Genomic DNA, 16,951 nt, shown 5'->3' with positions numbered 1-16,951 from the left:
TTCCCCTGATCCCAACAAGAGATATTTATAAAGTTCAGCTTTACGACCCTGGCCACCAGCTGTGCCCCACTGGAAAAGTTGTAAAACTCATTTCCTGATTTGAAAGGCATGAAAACAAGAGGTAGGATCAAGATTTTTAACAAGCTGTGAAAAGCTGATTCATGCCCTCCAGAAGTGTCTCCAGTTGGAAGCCCCTGTGGGTGCAGGGCTCAGTGTCAAGGGGAGATCCAAGGGACCCCGGTGGGGTTGCCCTCGGTATAGTGCTGGGCACCCCTGGCTCCCAACCAGGGGCAGAACTCCATACACCCCTCTGTCATGCTGCATCATGGCAAGGTGTCCGAGCATCCCATTGTGTGGAGTGGGACGGGCACCACATTGACAACCAGTGCTTCCCTGGTGGGTGTGGATGTGCTCATGCCCAGCTCATGAGGTGAATTCCCCCTTCTCCAAGCCTCTAGCGAAGGCTGAGGGTGAGGGCTGGTCTCCTTGGCCGAGGGCAGGCAGTGCAGTGGTTCCCAGTGACACAAGGCCCAGTATGTCCATGGTGGCCCCAAGGCTCAGCTTGGTGGTGCTAACATGAGCATGGGGCCATGCCACCTACAGCACCTGTGGGTGCCAGAGGTGAGCAGTTCCTTCCAGAAGGTGGGCAACTGCAAAAGCAGGGATGTGACAAGAAGGATGGAATCAGGTGGATTTGGCCAACGGGTGACCTGAGAGGGGAACAAAGGGCTTGGCTGGGAGTACGTACCCGAGGGCTGCCACAGTCCCTTGCCTGCACTGACTGTCTGCAGGTTGTAGGACTCAGGCTGTTACCTGCAGCCAAGGAGAGAGGATGGAAGATGTGAGCTACAGCAGGGCACTGGGAATGGTGACTGCCCAGAGAGGTTCATTGCCTTCTGCAGAAGGTGCTGCCACAGCAGGGAGCGAGGCCATGGTCCTGCCTGCTGGCGGTTGCAGCAGCAGCAGCGTACGTGGGTCATCTGCCCAATGTTAAGCTGCCTTGTTTGGGATAGGTTTACACCCTGACGCGTGAGGCCTAATATCCCTTCCAGAATTTATGTTGGCATCCGCTGTTATAGCTGGATATTTCTGTTATCCGCGTAGATGTCCAATCCCTCCTTGAATCCCACTAAATTTTGGCCTGAGCGCCTTCCTGTGGCAGCCTAATTAAGCAGGGAGTGAAAAAAAAAACCCACAAAAAAACCTGCTTCCTTCTATCCGCTTTGGATTCGCCACCTTCGGGTTTCGAGGCACATCCCTCTGAGGACACAGGTCCCCACACTGCCTGGCGTCCCCCGACCCCCCGCTGCCACCCCGCAGCCCTCCATTAAACCACTGCATTGGCCAAACGGGTGGGAGAAAGGGTCTGTTTCTAGAGAGAAATCCCAAATCAAGGGGAAAAATGGGGAGGCAGAGGGCTGCATGTGCGATCGGCTGGAAGAGGTGGTAATAAATCGGAGGAGCTTGGGGTACCCGTGGATGAACTGCAGCTCACGGGATGTGGGCAGGGACAGAGGAGTGTATCAGCAACAAATGAAAATCGCCCTCTGGAGCAGAGTTGTTACTATATAAGGAGGATAAAAGTCTCCGTCGTCGGGGCGGTAAATGAATATTTCTATTGTGTGTTTGGAAAAAGGAGTCTAGCACGCTAGCAACCACGATGAACTAATCCATCTTCGTTTCATCACTGAGCAGAGAAAACATTAAACAAAAGTCGTGCTTTTCATTTGGAGGCCCCGATGGTTGGCTCCCGGAGAGATGCTAAAAATCTGGGGAGGGGGTAGCTGTGGGGTGGCCCAGCTCCTACGGCTGGGGATCTGGGCTCAGAAGGCAGTGGGTGGGGATGGACAGAGCACCCCAAGCTGCAGCCTGGGTAGCGGGATGCTGTGGTGTGGTGCAACCCTGCTCTGTCCCTGAGGTGACACAGGGTGGCCAGTTCTGGTGTTTGCAGTCCTGAGCATCCCAGGACGTTGCAGGAGGAGGTGACATTGATGTCTCAGCATCCTGCCCATGCTGGTGCAGCTCAGCCCCTGCGCACAGCGCCTGGCACTGGGAAGGGGACCCCATTGCCAGGGGCAGCCGGAGGTGGGCAATGGGATGGGGTGGCAGCAGCCCATCCCAGCCTCACAGGAGGTGCGTGGGTCATAAAAGATGATGGACAAGTTGCCATCGGCAGGATCCAGGAGTGTTATAAAACCTGAATCTCCTGAGCCTTCAGCTCATGCTGCAGCTGCAGAGCAGGAAGCAAACAGGATCCCGGCTGGCATTGTGAAAGCAAACACCATAAATCCAAGGAAGTGCTGCGATTGCTGTTTTAGGCACTGGGGAGCTTGGCTCCTGCTCCCCACAAGCAATTTATTTTCTCTCTAAACAGCAAAAAAAAAAAAAAAAAAAAAAAAAAAAAAAAAGCCTGACCCAACTTATCGCTGGGCCGAGCTGGGTCTGTGTCAGCCTCGTTCCTGCAGGACCGAAGCAACTGTGGCTGCTGCTCCAGAAAGAGGGCAAAGTGGAGGGGCATGATCAATACCTCGATGTCACATTATTCACAGGCTGCCTAGGGCTGGCACTCGGGCTGGACTGTTCTCCAGGACACTTCGCACTGCACCCTGAGCCCCCCAGCATGCTTCCAGATGGACTCTGACAGTCCCTGGTGCTTCCCAGTGCTCCACAACCCTCTGGCTTTCTTCCATGGCCTCATGTTCTCTTGCTCACCCTCATGCTAGATGCCTCTCTGCCGTGGTCCATCTTTCTCTGTTGTGGTCCATCCTTGTCCTCGCATTCCATTTTTGCACTCATTCTCCATTGTTCTCCATCCTGATCCATCCTTTTTCAACATTGTGGTCCACCCCTCTCCATCATGCTCAGCTGCTCACTCTCACAGCCCATTCCTCTTCAGTATGCTTCATCTCTCTTCCATGCTCCATTCCTCTCCCACATGGTCCATCCTCTCCATCATACTCCATCCCTTTCTCCCGTGCCCTCTCCAGCCTGTTTATCCCAGCGGTGGCTGCACGCACCCCTTGTTCTCCTTTGCCACAGCTGCCCACAGAGAGGAGCTGCCCATCCCTCTGCAACCCCGCTGTGGCTTTGCCACCCCATCCATCATCAACCCTAGAGACATCTCCTCCTGCAATGCTCCCACCTTACAGCTGCTGGCACCCGGAGGCATTGCACACCCTACTCTGCCTGAGGCCACATTCTGGCACCAGAGGGTACCCTGGTGTGCCCCACTGCTGCCCTCAGCCCCTTTTCCTAAGAAGCGTGATGGGAAGGTGCGCAGCGTTTGGGAAAACAGGCCTTGGCACCCGCCAGCCATCCCAGGAAAATAATAACATCCGGGTGGGCAGCAGTGCCGCGAGTGCGAGAGAGTGGCACTCCATAAATCCCCTGGAGCAGGTGCTTTGTAGTCGGCACAAGGAAATGAGCACATTATTCATCTCGGCTTAAACCTCTAAACGCTTCCTGACTTGTGATTCAGAAATAACCCTGGGAGATCGGTCCTGGGCTGCGCGGGAGCTGCGCTATCCAAGAAAGTGCCACGAGGCTGCCAGGCCCAGGGCCAAGTGAGGATGGGTGCCTGCGGCAGAGAATGTGGTGCAGGGATGTATGCACCACAGTGACACCGCTGGAACTGTGGCACCAATGGCGCCAGTGGCTTCAAAGAGGCTGGTGGCATCCCAAAGGCTAATGGCACCATCGAGGCTGGGTGGCACCACCGAGGCTGGTGGCACCATTTTAACTGGTGGCACCAACAGTGCTGGTGGCATCAATATGGCTAGTAGTATCACAGCAGCTGGTGGTACCACAACAGGTGGCATCAATGAGGCTGGTGGCCCCAGTAGGGTTGGTGGCACCGATGGGGCTGATGGCCCCCTAAGGCTGGTAGCATCACCAGAACTGGTGGCACCGTGACATGTAACAGCAATGAGACTGATGACACCAGTGAGGCAGGTGGCACCTTAGACTGGTGGCTGGTAGAATCACTGGGACTGACGACACCAACACCTCTATGTGCTGCAGGGCCAGCAACACCCGCAGTGGATGCTGGGGGTTTATATTCTCAACGGCTCCTTTGCTGATCTTTGCTGACTTTCATCAGCATCAGGATCACAGCCCCCTGCTCCACACAGCCCAGCTCCAGCATGATCACTCCCCTGCAGATGCACAGTGCTCCAGCACATCACGGCTGATAGCTGGGACTCATGGCAGTACCCCGAGTGTTCCTTGGGGACACCTCTCAGGAAGAGCCACGGAAGAGACCTGGACAGGACCCTGTAGACAGAGGTGGGGACCCTCCTTCACTCTGGGCATGGAGAAATGCTGGTGGATCTTCGCATGGGGACATCAAATTCCTGCCCTTGCTGCACACAGAGACCCCTGCCCGAGCCTGATCTGAACCTGAGGAACAGCACAGCTTCCACATTACCCATGCTTTTCTCTTCAGTCTTCACTTCTGCTCAGTTTTTTTCCCACTGTTGGCATGCAGAACCCAAGCACAAACAAGGAGTCCTTCAGGTTACCCCGACAACTGCAGCACAGGAAGCCCATAGCACAGAGGTGACCGTGTGCATGCCCATCCCTGTGTGGTGCTCATGCAGTGGCCTGTGAACCCTTGACCAGAGCAGCCCCAACCTTTTGGAAATGTTCCCCTCATGGCAGGGATGGGGAAACCTTTGGAGCAGCTGTGTGGAGGGAGATGGGGATTCACGGATGTGCCTCTTCCACTCATGCTGTGCCTCAGCTCCAGACTCCCGTGCCCCAGTGCCACACATCCCCAGTGTGGTGGCAGCCCGTGCAGCTCCTCCACCCAGCCCGGCTGTCCTGACCCGCTGCCTGATGCACTTTACAGCCACCTCCTGGAGCTGACAGCTTCCTGGCCCTACTCTCGGTGCAGAGGTGAAGGCGCTTGGCAGGGCTCTGCAGCCCGCTCGCTTGCCTCGCTGCGCTCCAGGAGGTGGAAACACATTTTTAACCAATTAAACAATCAGCAGCAGTGGGGATTCAGCAGTTGCATTTGCCTTCTGGGAACCTGGGAAATGAGACAGTGCACGAGCTCTGTGGGGCAGTGCTGTGCCCACGGTGCACAACGCATGGTCCACTACAGTCCACCAGTCCCACCGCCACCCACAAGTGTCACCATGGACCACAAGACGTCATCAGCAGCAGGTTGGTTAGCACAGCCCTTGGTGTGTCTTGGTACCCAGCCCCAGGATGGATGCTGCGGGCAGTGGGGGCAGCTGGGAGCGAGAGAGAACCCTTCCTGCAGAGACACTGAAAAAGACAAAACTCACTGTTAGGGGAAAGCAAGACATTGCTGCAAATACCCAAAAGCAAGATGGGGCTGATGGGGAACACAGGGCTGGAGAAGGCGCTGGGCACGCACCGCTATTCGCGGGACCCCCGCCCACGCGTGGGTGTACGAGTGATGGCACCACGTGCGGTGCGCGGCCCCTCCCGTCCCTGTCCCTGTCCCTGTCCCTGTCCCTGTCCCTGTCCCCGCGGTATCCGATGTCAGCGCACGGCCGCTGCTCCCCGGGCCCCCCCTGGCGGCACGAAGACATCACGAGGGGCGGCAGCGGGGCTGCTTTTTGGTGCCTTTTGGAGAGGTTTTGGTCCCCAGCGCGTCGCTCCCGGTCGGGTTTCACCGCCCACGGGTATTTATATCCGTAACCCAACCCCGCGGGGGAGGGGGGGAGGACGTGTCACTCATCGGGGGACACCTGCAGAGGGACGGGCAGGAGGAGCCCCCCCACATCCCGGAGGAGACACGGACCCCCGCTGCAGCCGTGTCCCCACCGGGGGCCCCGCGTGGGCAGCCGGACCCACGCAACCCCACCACGCCCCTGCCCCCGCCCATCCTCTCTCCGCGTTCACGCGTGGGGCGGGCGCGGGGCGATGAGTGGGGGGGCCCGGAATGTGCGGAATGCGCGCGTGCACGCTGCCCCCAGCGGGGCCCCGCCGGACCCCCATCCATCGCTCCTGCCAGCGCCGCGCCCGGCTGTCCCTGCCTCGTGTTCTCCCGAGAGCTCCCGAGGGACCCCGCACCCCAAATCCTCAGGGACTCTCCAGCGGGGACACGGCGTTTCCCATTCCCCAACCATCCCCCCACGAGATCCCCCAGAAACAGAGCACCCCCTCCCCGTTACCCCCACGCCGGGCACTCAGGGCCACTTCCACAGTGCCCCCACGCTGGGGACCCCCAGGACGTGCGCACCCCTGCCAACCATTCCACGGTGGAGACCACCGATAATTTGGACACTGCACTCAGTCACCCTATGCTGGGGACCCCCAGAATTTGGGTACTTACTCCCCAGTTCCCCCAAGTGACCACCTCCTCACGCTGCATCTCGTCTCTCCCCCCCTGAACTCGGACACCCAATCCCGCCACAGGGGGGACTTCCAGCATCCCAATCCCCTCCCGATCCCCCCGTCTTGTGGCACACTATCACACGGGACCACCTCCCCAACCCCCACGTCCAGGTCTCCCCAGAAACGGGCACCCGTCTCAATTCCCCTATGCTGAGGACCCCCAGCACACCAGATCCCCTCCCCAGTCCCCCCACGCTGCACACCCCCGCATCCCGACCATCATAACCCACTTGCCCTCCCCTCTCCCCCCGCGCTGAGAACCCCCAGCACCCGGCACCAACTCCCCAATCCCTCCACGCTGAGGTCTACCCAGAACTCGGACCTCCGCGGCACTGAGGACCCCCCCAGCACACTGGCTCCCCATCACCCCAGCCCCCTCCCCAACTCCCCCCACCCTGAGAACTCGGAGCACTCTGACCCTCTCCTCGACGCCTCCCACCCCCTACCCACGCGCACGCACCCCATCTCCCTGCTCGGGCAGACCCCGCGCCCCGACGGCGCGACCACCGCCCGTCGCCGCTGCCGAGGGGCCGAGGGCGGGGGGCGGCGCGGGGCGGGGCGGCGAGGGGTGGGGGGGTGCTGCCCGTCCCGGGGCGGCCCCGCCCGGGGGAGGTGCAGGCGGCGGGGCGGCGGACGGAGGAGCCGCGGGCGGCGGCGGGCGCAGGAGCCATCGCGGCCCATGGCTCCGCGGCTGCCGCTGGTGCTGGCCGCGTTGCTGGCGGCGGCGGGCGGCGGCGGCGGACGGCGGGCGGCGAACCCCGACGGGGCGGGCGCCAACCTGACGGTGGCCGTGGTGCTGCCGGAGCGCAACGTGAGCTACGCGTGGGCCTGGCCGCGCGTGGAGCCGGCGCTGAGCCTGGCGCTGGAGGCGCTGCAGCGGGGGGAACCGCCGCTGCTGCCGCGGCCCTTCTCGGTGCGCGTCGAGTTCATGAGCTCCGAGCTGGGGGGGGCCTGCTCCGAGTACGTGGCGCCGCTGAAGGCCGTGGACCTGAAGCTCTACCACGACCCCGACGTGCTCTTCGGGCCGGGCTGCGTCTACCCCGCCGCCTCGGTGGGGCGCTTCGCCTCGCACTGGCGGCTGCCGCTCATCACCGCCGGCGCCGTGGCCGTGGGCTTCAGCGAGAAGCGGGAGCACTACCGCACCACGGTGCGCACCGGGCCCTCCGCCCCCAAGCTGGGCGCCTTCGTCTCCCACCTGCACGCCCACTTCAACTGGAGCTCCCGCGCCGCGCTGCTCTACGTGGACCGCAAGACCGACGACCGGCCCTACTACTTCACCATCGAGGGCGTCTTCCAGGAGCTGCAGGACGGCAGCAACCTCACCGTCCGACACCACATCTATTCCCCCGACGAGGGCGGCCCCGACACCGCCATCCACTTCATCAAGTCCAGCGGGCGCGGTGCGTGGCGGCGCGGTGCGGTGCGGTGCGGTGCGGGGAGGGACGGCGGGGCCCGAACTGACGGGACGGGACGGGACGGGATGGGGTGGGCGGGGGTCCCGCGGAGGGAACGGGGGCCCCGCGCGGTGCGGGGAGCCGCGCCGAGAGTGTGGAGTAGTGCTCGGTGGGGTGCGGTGCAGTGAGGGGATGGAGAGGGAGGGGGGGCTGCTCATAGGGCGTACAGCAGGACCCAAGTGCGGCACAAGAGAGGATGGGCACACTTCTGGGGACCCCGTGGCACACAGTGAGAATCTGAGCACGCAGTGGGACCCGTGTGAGTCACAGCAAAGGCATGGCGACACCAGGCTGGGCACGGCGAGGGGATGGACACGCAGTGGGGCCCGTGTGGGACACAGCTGGAAGCGGGCAGGAGGGAACCTTTGTGGGGCACAGCAAATGGAAGGGTACACATTGGGACCTCTGTGGGGCACAGCAAGGGGTTGGGGATGCAGTAGGACCCGTGTGAGGCACAGCTTGGGGTGGGCACTATGGCAAAGGGGGGTCACAGCAGACTGGGGGGCATGGGGCAGTGTGTGCAGCGGGAGAACAAGGCTGTCCATAGGGCACCTGGAGCCACCTTGGAGCCATTGGGGTATCCAGGGCAGGGCGAAGATCCATGGGACCCCCAGTCCCTGCCTGAAGCCCCTCAGGGCACAGGAGACACGGTGACACCCTGGTGGCACCCTGTGGCTCGGGCCACCAAGGGCAGGCTGGACCTGGAGGCGGAGGTGACGGTGCAGACGTGGCCACTGATGGGCAGCGCTGGCAGTGGCTCTGGTGCCAGCACAGCGAGATGGATGTGCCCGCGCAGGGAGGACACAGCCTGGCACATGGGTCCTCCCCCCCCGGGTGCTGGTCCCCAGCTGTGACCATGGCAGAGGGATGGGGATGAGGCTGGGAACACCCCAGGAGAGTGGCTCTGTCAGGCGCGGTAAGAAATGGAGGGGCTCTGGAGGCAGCTGGAGAGCAAGGGCAGGCAGCTGCTCCTCCATTATTGATGAGCAGGGCGTATCGATCGGGGAGGCAGCGCTCCTTAATGGATCTGAAGATGCTGTGTCATTAGGAAGGACACGAGGCTAGGATGAGAGGAGCCAGATGGGCCGGCAGGGTTGTGCCTGAGGGAGCTGTGAGCCCACAGCCCTGAGCCGATGGCTTTCTGGGGTGAGGGAGTGCGCAGGGAAAAGGCTCAGCTCAGCGATCGCTTCCAGCGTTTCCGGCTTGGAGCTGTAAATCACCCTGATGCGATCGGTGCCCCTGGCTGAAGGCAGCATGGGCAGGGACATGGGGCCCCTGGGGCTGCCCAGTGCTGTGTGGGGCCATGGGGCGCACTGTTACTCTGCACCCTGTGGTGAACATCGCTTTGGCATCACCCTCGGGTGCAGGTTTGGTGAGGCTGGGGAGAACCACGTCCCTCTTTGTGCCCCCAGCGCTCCCCATCCTCAGTGTTTGCTGCCCCAAATGTGGGTACAGGGGATGCGGCTGCATCCCCATATGGCAGTAGTGGGGCTGGCACGCACCTGCCCCATCAGCACTGTGCTGCCATGTCCCTTCTCTGGGCCCGAAAGCGACGTGCCGGGCCCCACGTCGCTGCTGCCGCTCGCAGCAGGGCTGATATAATTAGAGCTGCAGATGAGGGAATTACTGGGGCATCTGCCTTCGGAGCGCAGGTCCTGCGCCTGGGGACATGGGTGGGCGCTGGGGTTTGTCCCCTGCTGCTCGGTGATGCCGCCAGCCCTGTGTGTTTCCCCCGTTTGGGTGGCACCTGTCACACAGCCCCGACCCCTCTGCACATCTCTTGCCCCGGGAGCCACGCTGGCTCCATCTCTCCCCCCCCTCCCCACAGTGAGGGCCGTGGCCATGCGGGCCCCTGCACGGCTGTGCCACCATCTGCTACCAGCTGTCACAGCCAGGGACGGTCCCACGTGGTGTCCCCAAGGACTGAGGGGTGGGGCAGGAGGTGGCACAGGGGTGGCATTGTGTTTTCTGGGGGGATGTTCCATTAGGAAGCCCCAGAGGTTTCTGACCCATGGAGAAGCCCCCCTGAAGGGACACTCTGTGACCCTCGCACTGCCGTGTGCCACACTGTCCCAGCGCCTGTTCCTCCCCACGCGCAGTTCTCCAGGGGTTCTGCACCCAGGGATGATGGCTTTCACCAAGTGCAGTATCCACCAATGCAGATGCCAGCCCCCCATCGCCGTGTGCCCGGTCCCAGCAGTGCCAGGGTTAGGGCTGTGTGCGGGGCCAGCGGCTGAGCATGACATTCCTCCGGCGCCCGCCGCCTCCTCCCCCGTTGCTCAATCGTGGGTTCCCAGCCAGGCTGGCTGGAGCGGGGGCCCTGGTTTTCCGGGGGGAGGGGAGGGGAGGAGGCGGTGGCAGGAGGGCCCCTTCTTGGGGGGGTTCCGGACGCTCTCTGCACGGCAGCCCACGGGGTGCCTGGCTCCATTGCAGGGTACCTGCTGCCAGCGCCGCGCATCGCCCATCTCTGTGTCTCTGTGGGGTTGACGGAGCCCCAGTCCTCGAGCGGTGGGGTGGTGGGGTTGGTGGGACGGGGCCCGGGCACCCCCTTGGCTCTCGGGTCGCAGCAGCAGATGCTCTGTTTCCAATTAATGCCGCGGCCGGCCGAAGGTGCTGGAATCCGGGAACCTGCACATTCCTGCCGCACGACCGACCGCAAACCCAAACATGTTTTTGTCCCTTTCCTCAGCCTGGATTCCCCAGCGGGCTCCAGGGCACGGCCCTGACGCCTTTCCCAGCCCAATATTCCCCTTCCCCAAAGCCTTTGGGCTGAGGTGATGGCACTCCACAGCGCGCGGCGCACAGGGCATCCATCCACCCCATGTGCTGGAGTACCCCTTTCCCCCACACCGGGTGATGTGGCACGGGCACGTCCGGGCAGGCAGGGCTATGGGGTGGCCCCATGACTCTGTGGGGTGGGAGCTGTGCCCTGACACCCCACATCCCGGCAGTGGTGTACCTGTGTGGGCCGCCAGAGATGCTGCGCCGTATCATGCAGCTGGCACAGCGCGAGAACCTGACCAACGGCGACTACGTCTTCTTCTACGTCGATGTGTTTGGGGAGAGCCTGCGGGGGGACTCTGCCCGCGACGCCTTCAAGCCCTGGCAGCAGGGTTTGGGGCAGGACGCGGGGCTGCGTGAGGCTTTCCAGGTGAGCTGCACCCTCCTACGTGGGGGTGAGGGTGGGGATGGGATCTCAGTGTGACATGGGGTGCTGTGCTTGCAGACGGTGCTGGTGATCACCTACTATGAGCCCCAGAACCCCGAGTACCAGCACTTCCAGACCCAGCTCATCCTGCGTGCCAAGCAGAAGTTTGGGGTGCAGCTCAACTACTCCCTGGTGAGTGGGTCCCACCGCATGCTGATGGGGGACTGTCCCTATGAGGCTCTGCCCGATGCAGGGACTGTCCCTTTGGGGTTGCAGAGGGTGGGATGTAGTATAGGGTGATGAAATATGTTCCTGGTGGGAGCAGTGCAGTGTGGTGCCATCCCTGCAGGGCATGTGTGCGGGTATGGTTCAGGGTTGTGGGGCTGCAGGATTGTGTGTGGCAATGCTCTGGGCTTATGGGGATGTGCGTGGCCCCAGTGTGGGGCTGCAGAGGTGTGCATGGCCGCGCTGTGGGGTTACAGGGCTGCAAGGGTGTGCATGCCACCAGTTCAGGGTTACAGGGCTGCTGAGGTGTGCATGGTAGTGGAGCTGCAGGGGCGAGCATAGCCCCGCTTTGGCGTTATGGGGCTGTGGAGGTGTGCATGGCTCTGGCACAGGGCTGTGGGCTCGCAGGGAGTGCACATGGTGCTCAGCTCCCTCCCGCAGATGAACCTGGTGGCGGGATGCTTCTATGATGGGGTGCTGCTGTACGCCATGGTGCTGAACGAGACCCTGCGGGAGGGCGGCTCCAAGAAGAACGCCACGCAGCTCATCGAGAAGATGCGGGACCGCAAGTTCCAGGGTAGCAGCAGGGAGAGGGGCCACGGGGGGTTGTGGGCAGGTGGGCTGCAGGGGTTGGTCCTGTGCTCCGCATCCCACCTGGGCCTCACTTGTCCCGTAGGGGTGACGGGACTGGTGAGCATGGACAGCAACAACGACCGCGACACTGACTTCAACCTGTGGGCCATGGGTGACCCCGAGAGTGGGCAGTACGAGGTGGGGGCAGCACTGGGGTCCTGCTGAGGGCTGGGGGACAGTATGGGGGGGTCTGGGCTCAGCTGTCTTCCTGCAGGTGGTGGGACACTACTCGGGAGCAGAGAAGCAGATCCGCTGGCTGGGGCGGCCCATCCGCTGGGTGAAGGGGGCTCCCCCCTTGGACAACCCACCCTGCGTCTTTGATGTGGATGACCCCTCCTGCGATAAAAGTGGGTGCATGGAGTGCCCCACTCCATCCTTCCCTGGGGGTGCGCAGCCCCACAGCAGTGCTAACAGCCCCCCTAACCTGAACCCTAACCCATGGCAGCCCCCCTCTCCACATTGGCCATCGTGGCTTTGGGCACCGGGCTCACCTTCGTCATGTTTGGCATCTCCAGCTTCCTCATCTTCAGGTGGGTGTGGGTGGGGGGGCAGCGGGGTGGGGGGCAGTAGGAATGGGCTGGCTGACCCATTGTGCCCCCCAGGAAGCTGATGCTGGAGAAGGAGCTGGCCAGCATGCTGTGGAGGATCCGCTGGGATGAGCTGCACTTTGGGAGCGCAGAGCGGTACCATAAGGGAGCAGGCAGTCGGCTCACGCTGTCCCTGGTGAGACCTCATCCCTCTGCTCCTGTCCTGTCCCTATCCTGTCCTCATGCACAGCCCCTACAATCTCCTACAGAATCATATTGTACTCTCTATGTTCATCCATCCCTTGCAAAGCTTTCCATCTCCTGCAGAGCCACACCTTATCTATTCCCTACAGAGTGCTCCATCTCCTTCAGAGCCACACTTCATCCATGCCCTCCCATCCCCCCCACAGCCCGGAGTCCCTATGGAGCACCATGCTCCATCCATCCCCTGTGTGGCCCTCCATCCCTCGTAGTACTGCATCTCCACAGCCCCTCTTGCCCTGTAGCACATAGCCTATAGACTTCACACTCCCTCCTGCTGACTCTACAGACTAGACCTTGTCCTGCCCCTGCCCTGCTCCATGGGTGCCACCACCCTTACTGCTGCCCCTCTCCCTAACGCTCCCTCCCTGCAGCGTGGCTCCAGCTATGGCTCACTGATGACCACGCATGGCAAGTACCAGATCTTCGCCAACACTGGACACTTCAAGGTCAGTCTGCACTCCTATGGGATGCCAGTATGTCTCCCCAAAGCCGCCTGGTGAGCACTCACCCCTCCATTGTCCCCAGGGCAATGTGGTGGCCATCAAGCACGTCAACAAGAAGCGCATTGAGTTGACACGGCAGGTGCTCTTCGAGCTAAAACATGTAGGTGTGGGGTCTGGGATGGGGTCTGCGTCCTGTTGGGGTGCAATGTCTGGTCCTGGTGGTGGTGGTGGGGTAATGGGGTGCTGCCTGTCCCCACAAAGCTCCGCTTGCACCCCCAGATGCGGGACATCCAGTTCAATCACCTGACACGCTTCATTGGGGCTTGCATCGATCCTCCCAACATCTGCATTGTCACTGAGTACTGCCCGAGGGGCAGCCTGCAGGTATTGGGGGGGCACAGGAGGGTGGAGGAGTTGGGGAGGGGAGGGGAGAGGAGAAAAGGGGAGGGGAGGGGGAGAGAAATTGAAACGGAAGTCGGGGAGTGGGGATGGGGGTGGGCGTGGAGAAATGAAGGTGGGGATGTGAATGAGGATGGAGATGAGTGTGGAGGTGGGCTGGGAATGGGGATTGGGGTGGGGAAATGGGGATGGGAGTGGGCATGAGGATGGGAATGGGAATGAGGATGACAATGAGGATGGAGATGGAGGTGAGAATAGGGATTGGGATGGAGATGGAGATGGGGATGGGGTGGCCAACAAGTGGTGCTGGTGCCACTGTGCCTCTCCAGGACATCCTGGAGAATGAGAGCATCAACCTGGACTGGATGTTTCGCTACTCGCTCATCAATGACATCGTCAAGGTACCTGAGCAAGGGGCACAGTTGACCTGAAGGGGATGCTGAGGGGTGCTGGTGTCACCATGTCTCTGTCCGGCGCAGGGAATGGCCTTCCTGCACAACAGCATCATTGGGCACCATGGCAGCCTCAAGTCCTCCAACTGCGTGGTGGACAGCCGCTTTGTGCTGAAGATCACTGACTATGGGCTGGCCAGCTTCCGCACACCCTGCGACGGCGAGGACACACATGCCCTTTATGCCAGTGAGTGCTCACTGTGGGGATGGGTACACGGGTGGCAGGGGGATGGGGGGCTTTACCTCACTACTCCGTGGCTGTATCCCTACAGAGAAGCTGTGGACAGCCCCAGAGCTGCTGCAGAAGGGCCATCTGCCTGCACAGGGCATGCAGAAAGCCGACGTCTACAGCTTTGGCATCATTGTGCAGGAGATTGCCCTGCGCAATGGCCCCTTCTACATCGAGGGCATGGATCTGAGCCCAAAAGGTTAGGGAGATTTGAGGGGGATGGGAAGGTCTGGGGTGGATTTTGGGGTCTGTGCTCACCGTTGGCCTCTGTTTGCTGGGCAGAGATTGTGCAGAAGGTACGCAACAGCCAGAAGCCCTTCTTCCGGCCCTCCATCGACATCGGGGTGCACAGCGAGGAGTTGGCTGTGCTGATGGAGCGCTGCTGGGCGCAGGAGCCCGCTGAGCGCCCTGACTTCAGCCAGATCAAGATCTTCATCCGCAGATTCAACAAGTGGGTGCTGGGGAATGGGGCACAGCGGTCTCAGCTCCACCTGGGAGCGGGGGCAGCCACCAGGGGGGTGTCCCCATGGCCCCATGGCCCAGCTGCCCCTGTCTCTGCAGGGAGGGCAGCACCAGCATCCTGGACAACCTGCTGTCACGCATGGAGCAGTACGCCAACAACCTGGAGAAGCTGGTGGAGGAACGAACCCAAGCCTACCTGGAGGAGAAGCGCAAAGCGGAGAACCTCCTCTACCAGATCCTGCCCCAGTGAGGGGGGCTGCGTGGGGCTGGGGGCTGCATGGGGAGCTGGGGGCTGCAGTGGGGTGAGGGCACAGGAGTCCTTGCTTGCTCCCCATGTTAGTGCTGGTGAGGGGAGTGGGGAGGGGGGGGTATGTGCTTTGAGGAGAGGACCCCCAGCGCCCACTGTCCCTGCTTCCCTCGGCAGCTCTGTGGCGGAGCAGCTGAAGCGTGGTGAGACGGTGCGAGCTGAGGCTTTCGACAGCGTCACCATCTACTTCAGTGACATTGTGGGCTTCACCGCGCTCTCGGCTGAGAGCACCCCGATGCAGGTGGGAGCAGGGCTGGGGGTGGGCGAGGGGCTCGCCACCCGCTGTGGTGCCATGTGCAGGGCTGGGGACACCCTGCTGCCACCATCCCCACTGTGCTTCTTGCAGGTGGTGACGCTGCTGAACGACCTCTACACCTGCTTTGATGCCATCATCGACAACTTTGACGTGTACAAGGTAAGGGGTACGGGGCACCAAGGTGGGTATCAGTGGGTGCCCTCTCTCCCTGACCCCACTGCCACAGGTGGAGACCATTGGGGATGCCTACATGGTGGTGTCAGGGCTGCCGGTGCGCAACGGCAAGCTGCACGCCCACGAGATCGTCCGCATGGCCCTGGCCCTGCTGGAAGCTGTCAAAACGTTCAAAATCCGGCACCGGCCCAATGACCAACTGCGTCTGCGCATCGGCATCCACACTGGTGAGCCCCAGGGTGCTGGGAGGCTGCTGCGCCATAGGGCTGGGGATGGCAGGGGTGGGATGCTCCCTGCCCTTCTGCCATCCCTGAGCACCTCAGTGCCCCCAGGTCCCGTGTGCGCAGGAGTGGTGGGGCTGAAGATGCCGCGGTACTGCCTGTTTGGGGATACGGTGAACACGGCGTCCCGCATGGAGTCCAATGGACAGGGTGAGCCATAGGGCTGGCGGTACCCACCCCTGCCCTGAGCACCACAGGTGCATCCCATTCCCAGCCCCATCCATGTCCCTTTTCCACCCAGCCCTGAAGATCCACGTCTCCTCCACCACCAAAGAAGTCCTGGATGAGTTTGGCTGCTTTGAGCTGGAGCTGCGTGGAGACGTGGAGATGAAGGTGAGGATGCGGTGCTGGGGGCAGCACCACGGGGACAGTGGTCCTGGGGGCTCTGACCATTTCCCCCCACCCAGGGCAAGGGGAAGATGCGGACGTACTGGCTACTGGGTGAGCGGAAAGACCCCAAAGCTGTCTGAGCCCAGAAGAGCCCCCCACCCCTGGGGTGCACCGGGACCCCCTGCAGCAGTACTGGGGCACGGGGGCTCAGTGGGCACTGTACCACCCATCCCCTCCATCAGCACCAGCAAAGCTCCCTCCAAGCCTCCCTGCTGCCCCCTGGGTGGGAGGACCCTCCTGACCCCCCCCAGCCTCTTGGGTCCTGACCCCCCATCCCCAACCTCTGCAGCTCAGCGGGTCTGAGCTGTCCCCGGGGCCTGGCTGCCCCACAGGGCACTTTGCCTTCTCTTTTCAGTACTCTGCTCCCCCCGCACCTGTCTCATCCCTTTCCCAAAGAGAGGAAAGGAGTGGGATAGGCTTAGATTTTGCTGCTCCAAGCCCTCCACACCCCCCCATGTATATAGCCCTCCCCCCCCCCCCAACCCCAGTCCTGTAAATATCCCTTCCCCAGGTGTAAATATAAGCGTGCGCGCAGACTATTTTGTTGAAATACAAATTGCCCTCAGTCCTGCTGTTCCCAGCTCCTGTACTTTGCTTCCTCCCAGTGAGGCACGGGCTTTGGGGGGGCTGGGGGGGGAGGAAGGGGGAGGGAGAATTGCAGCCCTGGGGCAGCTGGGGATGGGGACACATGTCACAGACCTGGGGTTGGGGATGGGGACACAGTCACCCACCTGGGGATAGGTATGGGGAAGGAGACGTGTCACCAATCTGGACATGGGGATGGGGATGTGCATCACTAGCCTGGGAATGGGGACACATATCCTATATGTCACATATATACCTCGGGCTGAGAACAGAGTTGGGGACACTTGTCATTCACCAAGGGGATAAGGGGATGTGTGTCATCCATATGGAGTTGGGGATGGGGTTACATGTCA

The 16,951-nt window shown here is 61.8% G+C and overlaps 1 protein-coding gene across 1 annotated transcript; it reads left to right on the top strand.

The window, feature by feature from the left end:
- Positions 1 to 7,031: 7,031 nt before the first annotated feature.
- NPR2 (natriuretic peptide receptor 2) lies at positions 7,032 to 16,578 on the top strand. The gene is made up of 22 exons (XM_003642919.6): positions 7,032 to 7,769; positions 10,775 to 10,974; positions 11,050 to 11,163; positions 11,638 to 11,773; positions 11,873 to 11,967; positions 12,044 to 12,176; positions 12,275 to 12,359; positions 12,432 to 12,552; positions 12,992 to 13,066; positions 13,146 to 13,223; positions 13,343 to 13,447; positions 13,792 to 13,863; positions 13,942 to 14,101; positions 14,187 to 14,342; positions 14,426 to 14,594; positions 14,705 to 14,851; positions 15,030 to 15,153; positions 15,259 to 15,327; positions 15,395 to 15,569; positions 15,675 to 15,773; positions 15,865 to 15,956; positions 16,031 to 16,578. Exons 1-22 carry the CDS (start codon positions 7,049 to 7,051, stop codon positions 16,091 to 16,093), a joined length of 3,189 nt encoding a protein of 1,062 aa, XP_003642967.2. The 5' UTR covers positions 7,032 to 7,048; the 3' UTR covers positions 16,094 to 16,578.
- The last annotated feature ends 373 nt before the right edge of the window (positions 16,579 to 16,951 follow it).

This window comes from Gallus gallus, chromosome Z (assembly GCF_016699485.2).
Source record: "Gallus gallus isolate bGalGal1 chromosome Z, bGalGal1.mat.broiler.GRCg7b, whole genome shotgun sequence".
In the NCBI taxonomy this organism is placed as follows: domain Eukaryota; kingdom Metazoa; phylum Chordata; class Aves; order Galliformes; family Phasianidae; genus Gallus; species Gallus gallus.
Note: the sequence above shows the minus strand (reverse complement) of the source record. Positions and strands in the feature narration are given on the sequence as shown.